A 16889-nucleotide genomic window follows, 5' to 3' on the forward strand; every position below is an offset into this window, starting at 1 on the left:
GACTCCAGTTTAGAAAGGAATTTTAGAAATCAAATTTGTTATTAGTGGTATCATTATTATTGTTATTATTATTAGCAATAATAACAATAACAATCCTTAATAATAAAATAATAAAATATATTATTAATATACTGTTATTAATAATAAAATTGTACTTCATGAAGAAAGAAAGAGCTGTATGTAGCCATTAAGAGAGTGAATAGAATTTTAAAATATATGAAGATTTTTTTTAAATACATAAATGTATTTTTAAAATATAAAATATTGCTATTTATTTGTATAAAGATTCAATCATGTTTTTAAATGTATTATTTTCAGTCTCTAAAAATATTTTATCTTTGAAAAATGTCTGCATGTTCTCAAGTATATCAATTTTAAAAAATAAAATATAAATATATTAATACAATATTTTTATTTGTAATTTTAACATATATTCATACATATATTAAAGAATAAATGATGTACTCAATATCCTTTTTTCATATATTAATACATTTTTTAAAACATATCTGTAGTGAATCAAAACTTCACAGGTAACGTCTTTTTCTGTCAGCTGCAAAAGTGTCTGCTTGTCCGCCATCTTGTCAGCGGACAGCTTCTTGTTTTTAATCACTGCGGCTCCACCTGCAGACAGGTGAGGACCTGGACAGAGGACTGACTGTACCTGTAGACAGGTGAGAACCTGGATAGAGGACTGACTGTACCTGCAGACAGGTGAGTTCATCATCACACCTGTACGGTCCTCACAGATCCACCTGTCCTCCCAGTAAACTGCTGCTGGTGTTACGCTCTGCTTGGGATTCAGATTAGTTTGTGCTCCCCTTCACTGCTCATCTGTCTTCAGTTACCTTAACTGACGTTCAGTAGAGCAGAAAGTTAAAAACCGTTAATTTAAAGACAAAAGACGGAGACAGAAGCAGGACTCAGGTAACATTAAAGTGGCGCATTGCCAAGTTTAAATATTCATTAAACGTTTTGAAGTCACTTCAGTTTTAAAATGACTTAGAGTGGTTTAAACCGGCTAACGTTTGTTATTAGCTTACATTAGCGCTGCGTGGCTAGCTGTTAGCCACTAAGCTAATAACTGCTGTGTCATGTAGTTGGATTATTTATTCACATTCTGCCAACAGGGATGGAATGTAGAGTTTATGAGCTGGTATTCTTACTATCTAACTGCATATTCAAGTACATAATATCCAACAGTAGTGGAAGAAATACTCAGATACTTCTTACATAGCAGCTAAATGTAGTATTTAGCAGCATTAAACATATTTTTATTCTGCTAACATGATAATAACAGCAAAATACATGTTTATCTCATGTACTGAAATTTAATATGTCCAAATTTTAACACTGTAAAGGGGCAATTTTGCATTTTTTTCTATTCTACATACATTTATTCTTTGAGTTAAAATGCAAACAAGTATATTTACAGAAGTATTTTGAGCTTCTATTACTTCAGATTACATTTCAGAGTTGTATTTTTTACTCAGTTACTACTATCATTTAGTTGTTTTTCTGATTCATATTTTACACAAACAAAACTTGAGAAAGCTTTGTTGAAACAGCACATTTCAAAATATTAAACCCTCAAATCTAAAAATCAGTCTTTAAATAAATAACAGCATGTATGGAAGTGTGTGAATCAGATTTCATTTTTCTGCTTTTCTCTCCTCAGGAGTGGAAGAAGTATTTGGATCTTTTACTTTAGTAAAAACACCAATATAGTAAAGTTACAGCATTACAAGTCAAGCAACAGGTACTATTTAAGTAAAAGTACGTAGCAGCAAAATGTAGTTAAATGATTTAATGTCAGCTGGAGTCAATCGTTTTATGTTTTCCAGAGTCTCTTAAAGCAGAAACAGCTGATCAGTTATATGACTTAAATGTTACTTACATCAGAACGTACTCAGAAAAGTGTTTTCTTGTCCTATGTAGAACATTTACTTTTTAAAAAATCTCAAAAGCAATCGAAGTGACTGTTTTTTGTGGTTGTTTTAGTCGTTTCCATCAACCCTTTCTAATGCGATCCTTATAATATGTCCTAGAAACACAGCTGTTGCAGAATTTAGGGTTAGGGTTAGCCACCAAAGCAGAGCTAAAAGAGAGAACTGAAAACTGTAACTGAATTCATCAGCTGAACTCATATATAACGTGATTTTTCCAAAGATCAGAAAACACCTCAAGAGATCATGTGCAAAAAAAGAGGACTTTTTTTTTGTTTTGCCTTTTTAAATTCACTTTTTCTAACAAGATACTTCAAATATTTCATAGAAATCTGTTTTCAAAGATCATGTTAATGGTACTGACTAAACCTGTGTCATTTCTTGGACAGGTGAGCTGATAAGAATGAAACTGAGCTCCTCCATTCCGCCTTTGAATGGTTTCAGGATTCAGCGTTCAGGTAGGAAAACTCTGCTGTCATGACATGACAGACGGAGAAAAAAGAATAAGAGGAAATAATATCCTAAAGATGTGTTCATGTTGGTGTGTTTATTTCTGAATCTGTTTAACATTTTATCATGTATGTAAGACATTTAACCTGCGTGTCTCACTGCAAAAACATTCCCATACAATCATTAAATATTTGTACAGTTGTAGACCAGTTTCAGAGGTGATTATTATTCTGGAGGCAGTTTATGCTGCAGGTGTTTCTATTATTTTGAAAACCCTCGCTGATATTTATATTAATGGGATTCTCTGTCAACACAAACTGGGATTTCATACTGGGTCTGTAATTTAAATTAAAAATGCAGATTTCTGTGTATTTTGCTAATTACACTTTATTGACACACTTTAATTAGTCTTTTTATTTTTCTCGTTAAAAACAAACAAAAAAAACTTTGGAAAACACGCTGGAGGTGGAGAAACTCTTACCTTAATTTGAAGGTGTTCCTAATATTTTGTCCACTCTCATTAATGTGTATGATGGAGGCATTTTCTCAGCACAGGTTTCCTGAGTTTGAACAATGAATTTACACCATGGGAGTGAAATAACCTGATAAGTCAGACTAACTGAAATAAGCCTGATTTATTTGGTAAATTTGCTTTATGGAACCAAAATAACCTGAAAGAAATTCAGACTAACTGGGATAACTTTGATTTATTTGGTTAAACCACTTTATTTAACTGAAGTAACCTGAAAATAAGTCAGACTAACTGAAATAAGCCTGATTTATTTGGTAAATTTGCCTCATGGAACCAAAATACAATGAAAATAAGTCAGACTCAGTAAAATAAACCTGAATTATTTGGTAAACTTGCTTTACAGAACCAGAAATAACCTGATAATAAGCCTGACTTATTTGGTAAACCTACCATATTTAACTGAAATTACCTGATAATAAGTCAGACTAACTGAGCCAAGCCTGGCTTATTTGGTAAACTTGGCTTCATTTAACTGAAAGTTATTAGTCAGACTGGCTGTAAACAGGAAGTGAATAACCAGACTTGTCCAGGGGATCTTTGAACCGTAGCTTTATTAAATGAGTTGTTAGCTAACAGTTAGCTAACAGCTGCTAGCTAGCTGTTAGCTCGGGTTAAGCGAGCCGGTCCTGGTCCAGCTCGGTGTTTTAAAAGTCAGACTGGATCGAGACACGAACCGATCAATAACAGGCCGCGATCAGCTGATCGGTCAGTTCTGTGTTTACAGCTGGAGATAAAAACTTTATTAAACCCACAGTTCAGCGACGTCCGTCCGTCCATCGTGTCCATCCATCGTGTCCGTCCATCATGTCCGTCCATCGTGTCCGTCCATCATGTCCGTCCATCGTGTCCGTCCATCATGTCCGTCCATCGTGTCCGTCCATCATGTCCGTCCATCGTGTCCGTCCATCATGTCCGTCCATCGTGTCCGTCCTGCCGTCTCAGAGCAGGCGTGGTGACGAAATCCTGCTCCTGGTCTGGTGGGACCAGAACCTGAATATTCAGACCTGTTGATAGAGTCCTCCGATCGGAGGATCGATCGCCGGCAGTCTTACAAAATGCATAGAAGATCCAAATGCCCTTAAAGAGAGCAGGCTGGGGGGCGGGGCTAAAGGGCAGCGCAGAGGATTGTGGGAGACGTAGTTTAGCTGCTGACGGTGCAAATGGACAGACAGTAAAATGTGATGGAAGATATTTACATGGGGATAAACTGAATATTGATGAACCCGTCTGTGCAGTAGCAGCGCCCCCTGCTGGCTGGAGTTTGTTTTGTCTCTTTAACCCACATTAAGCTAAGTATCAGAAAACCACAGCTTTCAGAATTATTAGCAGCATATGAGCTACAAATATATGAAATTATAAGTTTTTAAGAGCTGCTTTGTTTGTGGAAATAATAAAATGATCTTTTAACCTCCTCTCCTGCTATTATTACAGCATCATATAGAATTAAAAAAAAAGATTTACGCTCAGAGCAACAAGAAAAGCAGGTTTACTAACAAAATAATGTGTATTTTAAATCCTATACTTTGCCACAGGTAAATAATGTGGCTGCTGCTAATGATTATTGTTTATCATTTTCTGGATTAATCGATCAGCTGTTCGGAGTCTGAAATGTCAGGTAATGTTGATTTGAGCCCAAGATAAGAAATGTCTTGTTTGAGTTTACATTAACGAAGCTGCAATCACAGAATTTAGACTGTTTTATTATTAAAAAATAGTCAAACTGACGAATCAATTTACCAAACTTTTGGTGATTAATTAAGTAGTTGAGAACTAATTAACTGTTTCAGCTGTAATAAATATAATAGTCCAGGTGTCTTGTTCAGGTGAAGTCAGTAACTGTGACGTTTCCATGTGAAGTTCTTCAGCTGTGAATAAATAAATAGAAAACCAGGAGGAAGCGGCTGCTGCAGAGACAGTTTGTATCCGACGTCTGATCCTTCATGAGCTAATTAATCCAAACATATGAATCTGATCTGCTAGAATTATTGATCAAATATCAGAAAAAGCTGAAATGGAAGAAACACAATCAGTTGTAGAGATGACGTCGCACTCAGGGCTGCAAATAACGATTATTTCATTACGGACGGATCTGCCGGCTATCTTCTATGTCCAAAATACAGTAAAACATCCCAAAATGTTAAATTTACACTGAAAAAAACACACTTCAAAAGTTCAAGAGCTGAAAAATGCAAGTTTTCACCGATGAGTTTATCAACGTTCAGCTTTGTTCCAGAGTGAAGCTTCTTTTACTTTGTTGTTCGATGAAGTTTGAATATCAGTTCAACAGTCGGTGCTGCCTGATTATTTATAACATGTATTCATTCATTTATGGACAAAATATTTTTATGCAGAATTAATTTTCACGGACAAACTGAGCGCTGCTTTCACTTCATGTTGTGCTACATTCCTGCTAGTATAGAAATCTGCATCAAATAATCTTCAGAGCGTCTCGGAGAAGCAAAATATAAATTAGAAATTAAATCTTCTTATTGATAGACGCTACAGTTTACAGACAGTCCCTAAACGTCTCAGTAGAAGCTGCTCAGAGAAGCTTCTAGTCTCCATCAGCACCTCAGAGACCAAACGTCACTGAAAACTGTTCGAATGCCAGATTTAGCTCCAACCACATGATTTTTATGTATTTTGCATGATCATTTTGTGTGTTTTTGTGGTAGTTTTGCATTTTTGTGGTGATTCCACATCCTTTTGTAGCTATTTTCCATCTTGGCGTGGTGATTTTGCATATATCTGTGGTGATTTTGTGTTTTTTTGTGGTGATTTTGCACATTTTTTGGGTTTTATGCTGCCATTATAAGAACAGACTGGGAGCAGAGCAGCTGCACATAGTTAGATTCTGTTTTCAGATGATCTGACATGCTGACAGGTTGTTGAGCTGTTGTTGAGCTGTGATACACAAACTGCTGTTGTTAAAGTTTAAACTCCAATTTCTGAACAAAATGCAGAAACAGACAACTTCATTGACATTGGTTAGTTTGGAGTCGACTGATTCTGGTTGATTTGCTTCTCTTTCTGGTCTTTGTGTGTCTCTGTAGTTCTTTGGCGTAGTTTTGTGACAATTTCTATCTATTTTTTAGTAAGTGTGTTTCTCTTTGTGGTTGTTTTGTGTCTCTGTGATTGTTTTATGTATCTCTGTTGTCGTTTTGTGTGTCTTTTTGGTTGTTTTGTGTCTCTTTGTGGTTGTTTTCTGTCTCTTTGTGGTCATTTTGTGTCTCTTTGTGGTTGTTTTGTGTCTCTTTGTGGTCATTTTGTGTCTCTTTGTGGTTGTTTTGTGTCTCTTTGTGGTCATTTTGTGTCTCTTTGTGGTTGTTTTGTGTCTCTTTGTGGTCATTTTGTGTCTCTTTGTGGTCGTTTTGTGTCTCTTTGTGGTCATTTTGTGTCTCTGTGGTTGTTTTGTGTCTCTTTGGGGTTGTTTTGCATCTTTTATGATAATTTTATGTCTCTTTGTGGTCATTTTGTGTCTCTTTGTGGTCATTTTGTGTCTCTTTGTGGTTGTTTTGTGTCCCTTTGTGGTCATTTTGTGTCTCTTTGTGGTTGTTTTGTGTCTCTCTGTGGTTGTTTTGTGTCTCTTTGTGATCATTGTGTGGTTGTTTTGTGTCTCTTTGGGGTTATTTTGCATCTTTTTATGTTAATTTTACGTCTCTGTGTTTGGTTCTGTCTCTGTGTGGTTGATTTGTGTCCATGTTTTGCCGTTTTGACTCTTTTGCAGTTGGTTTTAAGTGACTTAAGTGAGTGTCTTTGCAGTTGTTTTATCAGTTTGACATGTTGTAAACTCTCAGTAAACGTTAATTAATTAGACCCACTAGTCTCCATCAGGTCGAACCGGTTCAAAGTTGTGAAGTTTGTTCCTTCTGCTGTAAAAATAGTGAAATAATTGTGAGACTATTGAGCTTTTGCCAGTAGAAGCTGCAGGATACAGCAGACTGATCGATAATGAAAGCGATCGTTAGCTGCAGCCCTGATTGAACTCATGAGGCGGGACGTTGAGGTGCATGATGGGAAATGATGGCATCTGAAGGGTCTTGGCTTGGACAGAAGGTGCGGCGGCGGCGGCGGCGGCGTCTCCTCGGCGACGTCTCGCAGGACGAAGGCTGAAATAAAATGAGGCACTTGTTATGATCCAGAGCTGCAGGTCGTCTCGCTCCACCACGGCTGTCGCTATAGAGACAGGTCATGTTGCCATGGTGACGCTATGGTTGTTGACAGCCGACAGGACCGCAGCTGGACCTGACATCTGTGTGTGTGTGTGTGTGTGTGTGTGTGTGTGTGTGTGTGTGTGTGTGTGTGTGTGTGTGTGTGTGTGTGTGTGTGTGTGTGTGTGTGTGTGTGTGTGTGTGTGTGTGTGTGTGTGTGTGTGTGTATGGCTCTGTTTTATCATCAGGGCAACGTTTGTTCTTTTTGTTTTTGCAAGCAGGCAAATCAAATCATCTCTGCTTCTATTTAATCTATAATATTAATAATGTTAATAATAATGTCATGGAACTTTTACACGTTCAGCTTTATAAAAATAAAAAATCATTCCAGTGATATTCACATGCTCAGATTACACAGAGAGACACAGCACTGGCGTCTCGCTTGCATACGATTTAAAGAGTCGGAGGGATGCAGGAGAGGATGATGACGATGATGATGAAGCTGCAAACAGAAGAGACGTGACATTTAAAACCGTAAAAACGTCACGTCTGTCTGCAGAACGGGAGCCTGGATCACAAACTTCATTAATTTGCTGTTGGAATCGAGTGATCTGTGATCTCAGGATGATGCAGGAAAATATAAAAACACAAAGACTCAGGGGAGGTCTAGAATGGACTTCATGAAGCTGGTTCCCTGATCACCACGGTAACCAATTACAGCATCACTAGGACTAAGAACCTGATTAATATTTAGGTTATTGGGATATATATGTTGAAATACTATGACTTGGATTACTCAGTTTGGAAAGAATGAATCAGTGCGGCTATGTAGAAAATAAAAATCTAATTTAAAAATAAAGACATGGTATGCTGATGCTAACCCTAATGCTAATGCTAAAGATGCTAAGTCACCACAAAAAGATGCTAAATCACGACAAAAAGATGCTGAGTCACCACAAGATGCTGAATCACCACAAAAGATTCTAAATCATCACAAAAAGATGCTGAATCACCACAAAAAGATGCTGAATCACCAAAAAAAGATATTGCCTCGAAGTTAGCTGGACCTGCTAAAAAGCAGTTCTGTTCAAATATAAATTAAAAACACAAAAGCTGGACTCATTTTGTCAACAAAACACTAAGATATTAGTTTATGACTAATGTTGTCGGTAATCCTAATGCTAACCCTAATGCTCATGCTAATGCTAGTGCTTTGTTGGTTTGGGCGGCATCATTTTGTCTCCTGCAAAATTATTTCTGATGAGGGCTGCATGAACATGACCAAATTATAATCAGGATTATTCATCATGATTACATACTGACAAAATATTACACTGTAATATAAATATATATTATGTAATATTTTTACTGGATTTTTACATTTAAATCCATTTTGTGCTAAGTTCCTGTTAATTCACAAATCTGCATCACAGTAGGACCTAAAATAACCTTCATTTGAAATCAGAGCAGCTCCTAGAAGTTAAATATCACTAGAAGTCCTCACTGGACTAACATCTGTCGATCAATAGACGCTGCAATTTACAGATGTTCCCTGAACGCCTCACATGCTACAAGCTAACAAGCTAGCTCAGTGAAGCTTCTGGTCTCCATCAGTTACTGAGAGACCAAACGTTACTTGTAAAAGAGTCAAATACGGAGTTCTGATGTCAGATTTACCTGAAACCAGGTGATTTGTGGTGATTTAGCTTCTTTTTGTGGTGATTCAAGATCTTTTTATGGTGATTTTGTGTCTTTATGTGGTGATTTTGCATTTTTTTTTTACGGTGATTCAGCATCTTTTGTGGTGATTCAGCATTTTTTGTGGTGATTTTGCATTTTTTCGTGGTGATTCAGGATCTTTTTGTTGTGATGTAGGATCTTTTGTGGCGACTTGGTTAGTCAGCATCTTTTATGGTAATTCAGCTTCTTTCTGTTGTGATTTTGCATCTTATTGTAGTGATTTTGCGTCTTTTATTGGTGATTAAGCATCTTTTGTGGCGACTCAGCATCTTTTTGAAGTGATTCAGCATCTTTTTCTGGTGATTCAGCATCTTTTCGTGGTGATTTTGCATCTTTTTATGGTAGTTTTTAGACCAGGTTGGTGAAATAGGTTTAGTACATATTAGTATAATTCTATGTGTGTGTTCCTGCCCTACACTGGTTAACGTTGTGATGTACCCCTAGTTGCCATGGTGATCTACCACCCTGGTTACGGTGCACCAGCTTCATGACATCAGAGCGTCAGAGTTTACTTTCCACTGCAGGAACTCAGGCCCAAAGTTCACAGCATTTACATCTAATCAAGTCTTTCTTCTGTCAACGGACCAATGAGGCGACAGAATCAGCTCTGACAGTAGGAGAATGTTCTGTTCCTGTTGGAGATGTTTAAAAGGCAGAAAAAAGGCGGTTCTTGTTGTTCGTCCTGAATCGGATCAGTGTTTTGTTTTGGAAATTTTTGTACTTCCTATTTTAAATGGTGGCAAATAAAATAAAAATTCTTGCTCCTGCAGTGGAAACAGCGTGTCGACGCGGCTTCATGATGCAGGTCTCAGGATGCACCGAGGGGTGATGGGTAAGTCTAGAATGAAGCCAATCAGAGGCCTCTAAAACCTGCCCGCCGGCCAATCACAAATCTTTTCCTGCTTGCGTCTCATCCTCCAATCACAAACAGTAATATCATCCAATAAGACACAAGAGGAGGCGGGGCTTCTCTCAGCACGCCAATTAAAAGCCCTTTTAACTACCCAATTAAAAAAACAAAGAATGCGGTTGCTGCTGGCCAATCAGAGAGAGAGTAGTTCCCGCCCTCTGAGCCGGCTGCCACTCAGAACCTGGGTCAGTCTCTGTGGGCTCGGCTTCAGCCACGGCCCGGGGGCGTTTCCCTGTCGCCATGCCGACTCGGCCCTCCCCCACTCCTCCCTCCACCCGCCGGTGGCGATGCTGGCTGCTGATTGGCTGACCTCTGAGAAGCTGGCTGCTGATTCGCTGTCGGACGGCTGCTCGTCGTCATCCATCGGCATGAGGAAGGAGAACGCCGCCTTCTGAGCTGCAGCCGAGCTCCCAGCATGCTTAGCGTGTCGGGCGGCGCCGTCGTCTCTCTCCTCCCCCCTCTGGCTCTTCGTCTCGCTCCTCCTCCTCCTCCTCCTCTCCTCCTCTTCTCCTCCTCCTCCGTGCTCCTCCACCCACTCCTCTGGCGCCGAGTCCCAGGATCGAGCTCCGTTCCTGGGTAAGCTCCTGCTCCTCCTCCCCTGCTCCCTCTGGTCATCCCGCTTCTTCTGCCTGACTGTTTGACTCCTTCTCCTCCTCTCCTCCTCTTCCTCCTTCCTTCTCCTTCTCTCCTCTTCCTCTTCTTTCCTCCATCTTCTCTCATCTTCCTCCTCCTTTCTCTTTCTTCTCTCCTCCTCTTCCTCCCTCCTCGTCCTACTCTCCTCCTCCTCTCGTGCTTCCTCCTCCACTAGGTCCAGGTCCAGGTCAGGAGGTCCGAACCCTCCTTCTCCTCCTCCTGATTCTGTTTTCTGTTTGGTTTCTCCCTCTCTCCTCTTCCTCCTCGTCCTCCTCTCACCTCCTCCTCCTCCTCCTCCTCCTGGTTGCCGGTTGAGGGAGGCGGTTGTCATGGTTACCGTATCCACATCCTGCTCCTCGGTGTGTGAGGAGGAGGAGGGGGGGGAGAGGGCTCCTTCCTCAGGGCCTGACGGACAAACAGACAACAATTACTCATCATTTAACTATTGATTAATCACCTGATTCTTCCTTCGATTCACTGACTTATTAATATGATGACAGAAAATGGTGAAAAAAGTTTGGAACACGATGAATATTTGATAAAACTAATGACTGAGGGAAGATGGTGAGGAATGTTTTGGGCTTTGACTGACAGACGTCTCAGCCAATCAGGTTCAGCTGCTCTCAGCTGTGACATCACATTAAACAGAGACATTAGTTCAAACACCGTCGACCCGGAGGGAAGAAAATGAGCCAAAAAATATGGAAAATGATGATAAATGAACGGATCATTTTCATAACAGATTATTTCATTCATTATTCATTCATTTAATTTAATGTCTGTTTTTAAGAGATTTAAAAGCCAAATATTGCGTCTTATTAGCGTGAAAATGATGTCACTCATGGCTGCACTGGCACCTGAGCTTCAATCCATGGGCAATAATTTAATATTCATAAAAACAATATGAATAGCCACAGAAAACAGTGACTGAAAATGACTGACAGCAACACAAAGCAGCGACAGAAAAGACTGACTGAAAACGACGGAAATTAGCCGCAAAAATGACAAAAGGAGCGACTGAAAACAAAAGTAAACCGTGATGAACGACGACTAAAATCAGTGACAGAAAACAAACAAATGGACTGAAAACAAAAACAGCGGCTTCAAACGAGAGGAAACTACAGCTGAAAACAACAAAATGTCAGAAAGAAGAGACTAAAAATGAAAAAATGAAATATAAATTGGAGTCGCATAAAATCAAGGACTGAAAACTACAAAAAACTGTGACTGATAACGACAGAAAGAAAAGGTTGAAAATGGCAAAACATGAACTGGAATGGCTTTAAAAGGGACCGAAAATGACAGTAAACATGTCTGAAAATGACAGAAAACAGTGACAATAAAACAACGGAAAACAGGGACTAAAACGGCTTAAACCAGGTATTAAACATTACTCAAAACAGATTGAAAACAGCAGAAAGCAACGACTGTCAATGATGGAAAGCAGGTACAGAAAACAACAGAAAATGCTGACTGAAAATAAAAAAAACAGTGACTTAAAACATGAGGAAACAGCAGCTGAAAACAACAAAAATGACAGAAGAGGCTGAAACTGACGAAATATAAACTGCAATGCCATAAAAACAGGGACCAAAAATGACAGAAAACAGCGACAGAAAACAACAGAAAATGACAACAATAAAACAACAGAAAACAGGGACTTCGAATGACTTACACCAGGTATTAAAAATTACTAAAAATGGGCTGAAAACAACAGAAAATGACAAAAACAGTGGCAACAGGATCAAAAATAACAAAAACGTGAGTGAGTACGACTGGAAACAGCAATTGACTGGAAACAGCAATCGACTGGAAACAGCAATCGACCGAAGACAGCAATCGACCGAAAACAGCAATCGACCGAAGACAGCAATCGACCGGAGACAGCAATCGACCGGAAACAGCAACTGACCGCAAACAGCAATCGACCGAAAACAGCAATCGACCGAAAACAGCAATCGACCGAAAACAGCAATCGACCGAAGACAGCAATCGACCGGAAACAGCAATCGACCGGAAACAGCAATCGACCGGAAACAGCAACCGACCGAAAACAGCAACCGACCGGAAACAGCAACCGACCGGAAACAGCAATCGACCGGAAACAGCAATCGACCGGAAACAGCAATCGACCGGAAACAGCAATCGACCGGAAACAGCAATCGACCGAAGACAGCAATCGACTGAAAACAGCAATCGACTGAAAACAGCAATCGACTGAAAGCAACAGAAAACAGACACTGAATGCCAAAAAACGAGGACTGAAAATAAGGAAAGAAAACTGGAACTGACAAAAAACAGGTGATGAAAACAACACAAGACAACAGAAATGAGGAATTAAAAACAACAGAAAACTGTTACTGAAAACAACAAAAACAGTGAAAACAACTGAAAACAGAAATCAGCTGAAAGCAACAGAAAACAGGCACTGAATGGTAGAAAATGAGGACAGAAAAAGACGGAAAATAACTAAAAAAAGGACTGAAAAAGAGAGAAACCATTGACTGGAACCGATGGAAAAACAGGTAATGAAAACAACAGAACACAACAGAAATCATGGAATAAAAACAACAGAAATCTTGGATAAAAAAACAACAGAAAACAACAGTAAAAAGACTAAGAACGATTAAAAACATTAAGTATAAAAACGACTTGTCAACGAGGAACCAAACAGATCTGAGGGAGAAACGTTGCGGCTTCGATTCCTCCGACTGTGAACAAACTTCAGGTCTGCAGAGAACAAAGCTGCTGTTGTGTTTAATCTGCTTTTCATCCAGTCAGAAACCTTCATTACACCTGATTAATTATTAAAGAGTGAAAATAGAAACATTCCTGCTCCGTTATGAGCCTCCAAACAACACGCCAGGAACACGTTACTGCCAGATTTAGTTCATTAACATGCACACACCCACCACATTATCATTAATAATTAACACTTTTTCTTATTGTTATTTGGTATTAACATGTTATTTTATATTATCAGTGTATTACTACATACTTTATTACATGTAACATGTTAATAACATGCATCTAAAATGTCCTAAATCAACATATTATTAGCACAATAATAAAACATAGAAAACCATATGATTACTGTTAACATGCTAACATGTTGTTAGCATGTTAATACAAACTTATCACCTTATGGGACATGTACGTGACATAATGACATGTAACATGTTACTGAAGCAACGTATTACAAGGAGGTGCTTTTTAAATGGTATTTTCCACATTTTAACATAAATAAAATGTAATATTGTATTTTAATGTGTTGCTAAAATAGCAAATTGTGTTTTTATTTATTAGCAGATACAGATAATTAGAAATACTAATTATTATTAATTACTAATAATTTATAACCAATTCTAATTTGTAATACTTTGTTACTCATTATTAGTAATTAATAATGATTAGTATTAGTTATTATTATTATTATTATTATTATTATTATTAGTAATAATAATAATAATAATAATATAATAACAATAATCATAATAAATAGAAATTATTAGCAGTAATAATTATTAATTATTATCAATTGCCAATAATGTGTAACTTTTTAGTAATTAATACTAATTAGTATTAATAATTTTTATTATTAATTGCTAAGAATTTGTTAGAAATTATAATTTGTAATATTTTTAAACAAATTAGTAATAATTAATGACAATTATTGGTAGTGATTATTTTGAATTGCTGATAATTTGTAACAAATTATCAGCAATTCAAAATAATAAAAAATACTATTATTAATAGTTAAAAAAAATTACAAATTGTAATTTGTAACAAGTTGTAATAAATTATTAGAAATAAATAATAATTAATAACAGTAATTATCATTAATTAATTATTAATTAAATAATAATTAGTAATAGTAATTATTGTTAGTTGCTCTAATTTGCTACAAATTCTAATTTATAATAATTTGTAATAAATTATTAATAATTAATAACAATTAGCAATACTAATTGTTATTAATTGCTACTAATTTTTAACGAATTATAACATTTAGTAATTAATAATTATCATTATTAATAATAACAATAATAATAATAATAATAATTTAGTAATTAATAATTAGTAAGTAGAAATCATAATTATGAGGAATTAACAATTATTACTGCCAAGAGTTTTTTGTACCAATAATTAACAATAATTGCCAATTAAAATTACTAGTAATAATTAGTACGAAATAATTTATTAGTAATTATTTGTACCATTTTTATTAATAATAATAATAATATCAGTAATTAGTGATAATTAATGAACAATTAATAATACTATTAATAAGTAACAATTATGAGTACCATAAATAGTAATACTCGTTATTGCAACCAGTTTCCTACAAATTCTTTTTATTTTTCTTATTTATATGAAAAATATTGCATTACTATTCTCAAAACAACCAAAACACGTAGCACCATGCTAACATGCTAACATGATCAGATGAGTGATGTCGGTGGTAAAATTCACAACGACATGAAGACGACGTGAAAACGAAGATGAAGCGACGACAGTGAAGGTGCTGAGAGGAATCAGGATTACCAACCGCGAGTTCTCGGTTCGTCCAATGACGTAGAAGCAGGGTTCCCCCTGTTTAGAGTTGGTCATACAGAGAGACAGGCTGGACAGCTCCACTGAGGAGGACGAGGAGGACGAAGGACAGGAAGGAAAACAGCAGATCAGACCGGGAAAGAGCAGGAAGAGCTCAGAGGGAAGCTCAATGAAAATCAGATGGAAACCAACAACTCATGCTGCAAAAAGGAGTTAGAGTGGCTTTTATCCTCCACCTGTCTGATAAACAGACTGCAGGGGGCGCTGTTCTCTCATCTGAACACAAACAACAGAAGACTGTTTATTCTGCAAAACATTAAAAAAGACGGAAATTTATTCATTAAGATTATAAATACTGTGAACATAAAAGAAAATGTTGAAGCTGTTTGATTTAATGTGCTTGTTGTCTGCTAAAGTTGTTGACATTTTATTTAGATTCTAAGACTTCTAGCTTTTAATGCTAAAAAAATCTATCAAATCAAATTGAAAATGACAGAAAACAGCGACTAAAAATGAAAAAATACTGTCTGTAAACAGCAGAAAACTGCAAATGAAAATCACCATCTTCAAACGACAGATATCTGTGACTGAAAACATACAAAAATGGACAGAAAATGACAGAAAACAACAAGGACCTGTGGCCAGAAATGACAAAAAACAGTGACAGAGAACAGCAACTAAAGATGACAAATCAATGGCTAAAACAACAGAAAACAGTGATAATTAGAAAAAAACTGCAACTGAAAACAACAATAAATCGACGGAAACAACAGAAAAACAACCCAAAACAGTGACTGAAAAAAAAGAAAGAAAACAATAGGAACCTGTGGCCGGAAGTGTCAAAAAACAGTGACAGAAAACAACAACTGAAAACAACAAATCAATGGTGAAAACAACAGAAAACGGTGACTGAAAATTAGGAAAATCAGCAACTGGAAATACAGGAAACAACATGAAGGGGCGACAAAACGACAGAAACCAGAAACAGAAAACTGTCAGAAAACAGTGACTGAAATGAAACCGTGCCGGAAACAGCGACTAAAAATGACCGATAGCCGCAACCTGAAGCTAAAACTTAATTTACTGCCTTTTTTTTTTATAAAGGAAGAAAAAAGTCAAACATACGAGCAGGAAATATCCTGTAATTTACCGTCAACACCTGCTGAGTTTTAGGGAATCATGAAGAGAGTTTTGCAGGAAATTAAACTTAAAAATACAAACTTACAAATACGTCTTAGCTTCATGAAGATCTAGCAATAAAACGCAGCGAATCATGTTTATTTTCATTGGACACTGCTTTAAAATGTCTAAAATTAACATTTTAAGTATGCCATGTTTAGATATGTTATTAACAGCTGATTGATTAGTTGCTGTTAATAATTCAACCGATTAAAAGACTATTGACTGATAAGGCAGAAAAAGAAGAGGAAGGTCGTTCATGTCAGTAAATGTAGATCAGCTGTAGTACCTGCTTTTTTGAGTCATTTGGGACAATTTTCTCATAATTATGGACAACTTGTAAGTCATTTTAGACTAATTCTGATTAGTCTTGCACAATTTTTCAGTCATGTCGGTCTCATTTTGAGCCATTTTGGGCAAGCTATTGGTAATTTCAGAGAAGTTTTGAGTTATTTTGGACACATTTTAAGTAAATTTGGACAGATTTTGGGTCATTTTGACATTTTCCTTAGCTGTAGTTCCTGGTTGTTCCACCAGGTGGAGCCTCTTCCTGTTTAATCCTGTAGAGACCAGAGGAGGCGTTACTCAGACTACAGTTCATGTTAAGGCAGAGAGCATTGTGGGAGTTTAGCTAGCAAGTTTCTACACATTTTGAACTAGCTTGAAGTCATTTTGGACAATTTTTTAGCCCTTTAGGACAATTTCCAAGTAACTGTGGACAAGTCGTAGGTCATTTTAGACTAATTCTGAGCAGTCTTGGACAAATTTTCAGTCTTTCTGGCCTCATTTTGAAC

At 37.0% G+C, this 16889-nt stretch overlaps 1 protein-coding gene across 7 annotated transcripts in view; it reads right to left on the minus strand.

Annotated features, from left to right (window-relative positions):
• Positions 1-3462: 3462 nt before the first annotated feature.
• magixa (MAGI family member, X-linked a) overlaps positions 3463-16889 on the minus strand; it is a 69146-nt gene continuing 55719 nt past the window's right edge. For 5 of the 7 annotated variants that reach the window (XM_055012741.1, XM_055012745.1, XM_055012743.1 and 2 more), the window contains exon 21: positions 3463-10767. In XM_055012741.1, the coding sequence (XP_054868716.1) occupies positions 9863-10767 (905 nt within the window). In that variant the 3' untranslated portion in view covers positions 3463-9862. Of the gene's footprint in view, positions 10768-14911; positions 15000-16889 lie in introns of all 7 variants that reach the window. The other 2 variants (XM_055012746.1, XM_055012747.1) reach the window with 2 other exon arrangements.

Source organism: Amphiprion ocellaris, chromosome 8, assembly GCF_022539595.1.
Source record: "Amphiprion ocellaris isolate individual 3 ecotype Okinawa chromosome 8, ASM2253959v1, whole genome shotgun sequence".
NCBI lineage: Eukaryota > Metazoa > Chordata > Actinopteri > Pomacentridae > Amphiprion > Amphiprion ocellaris.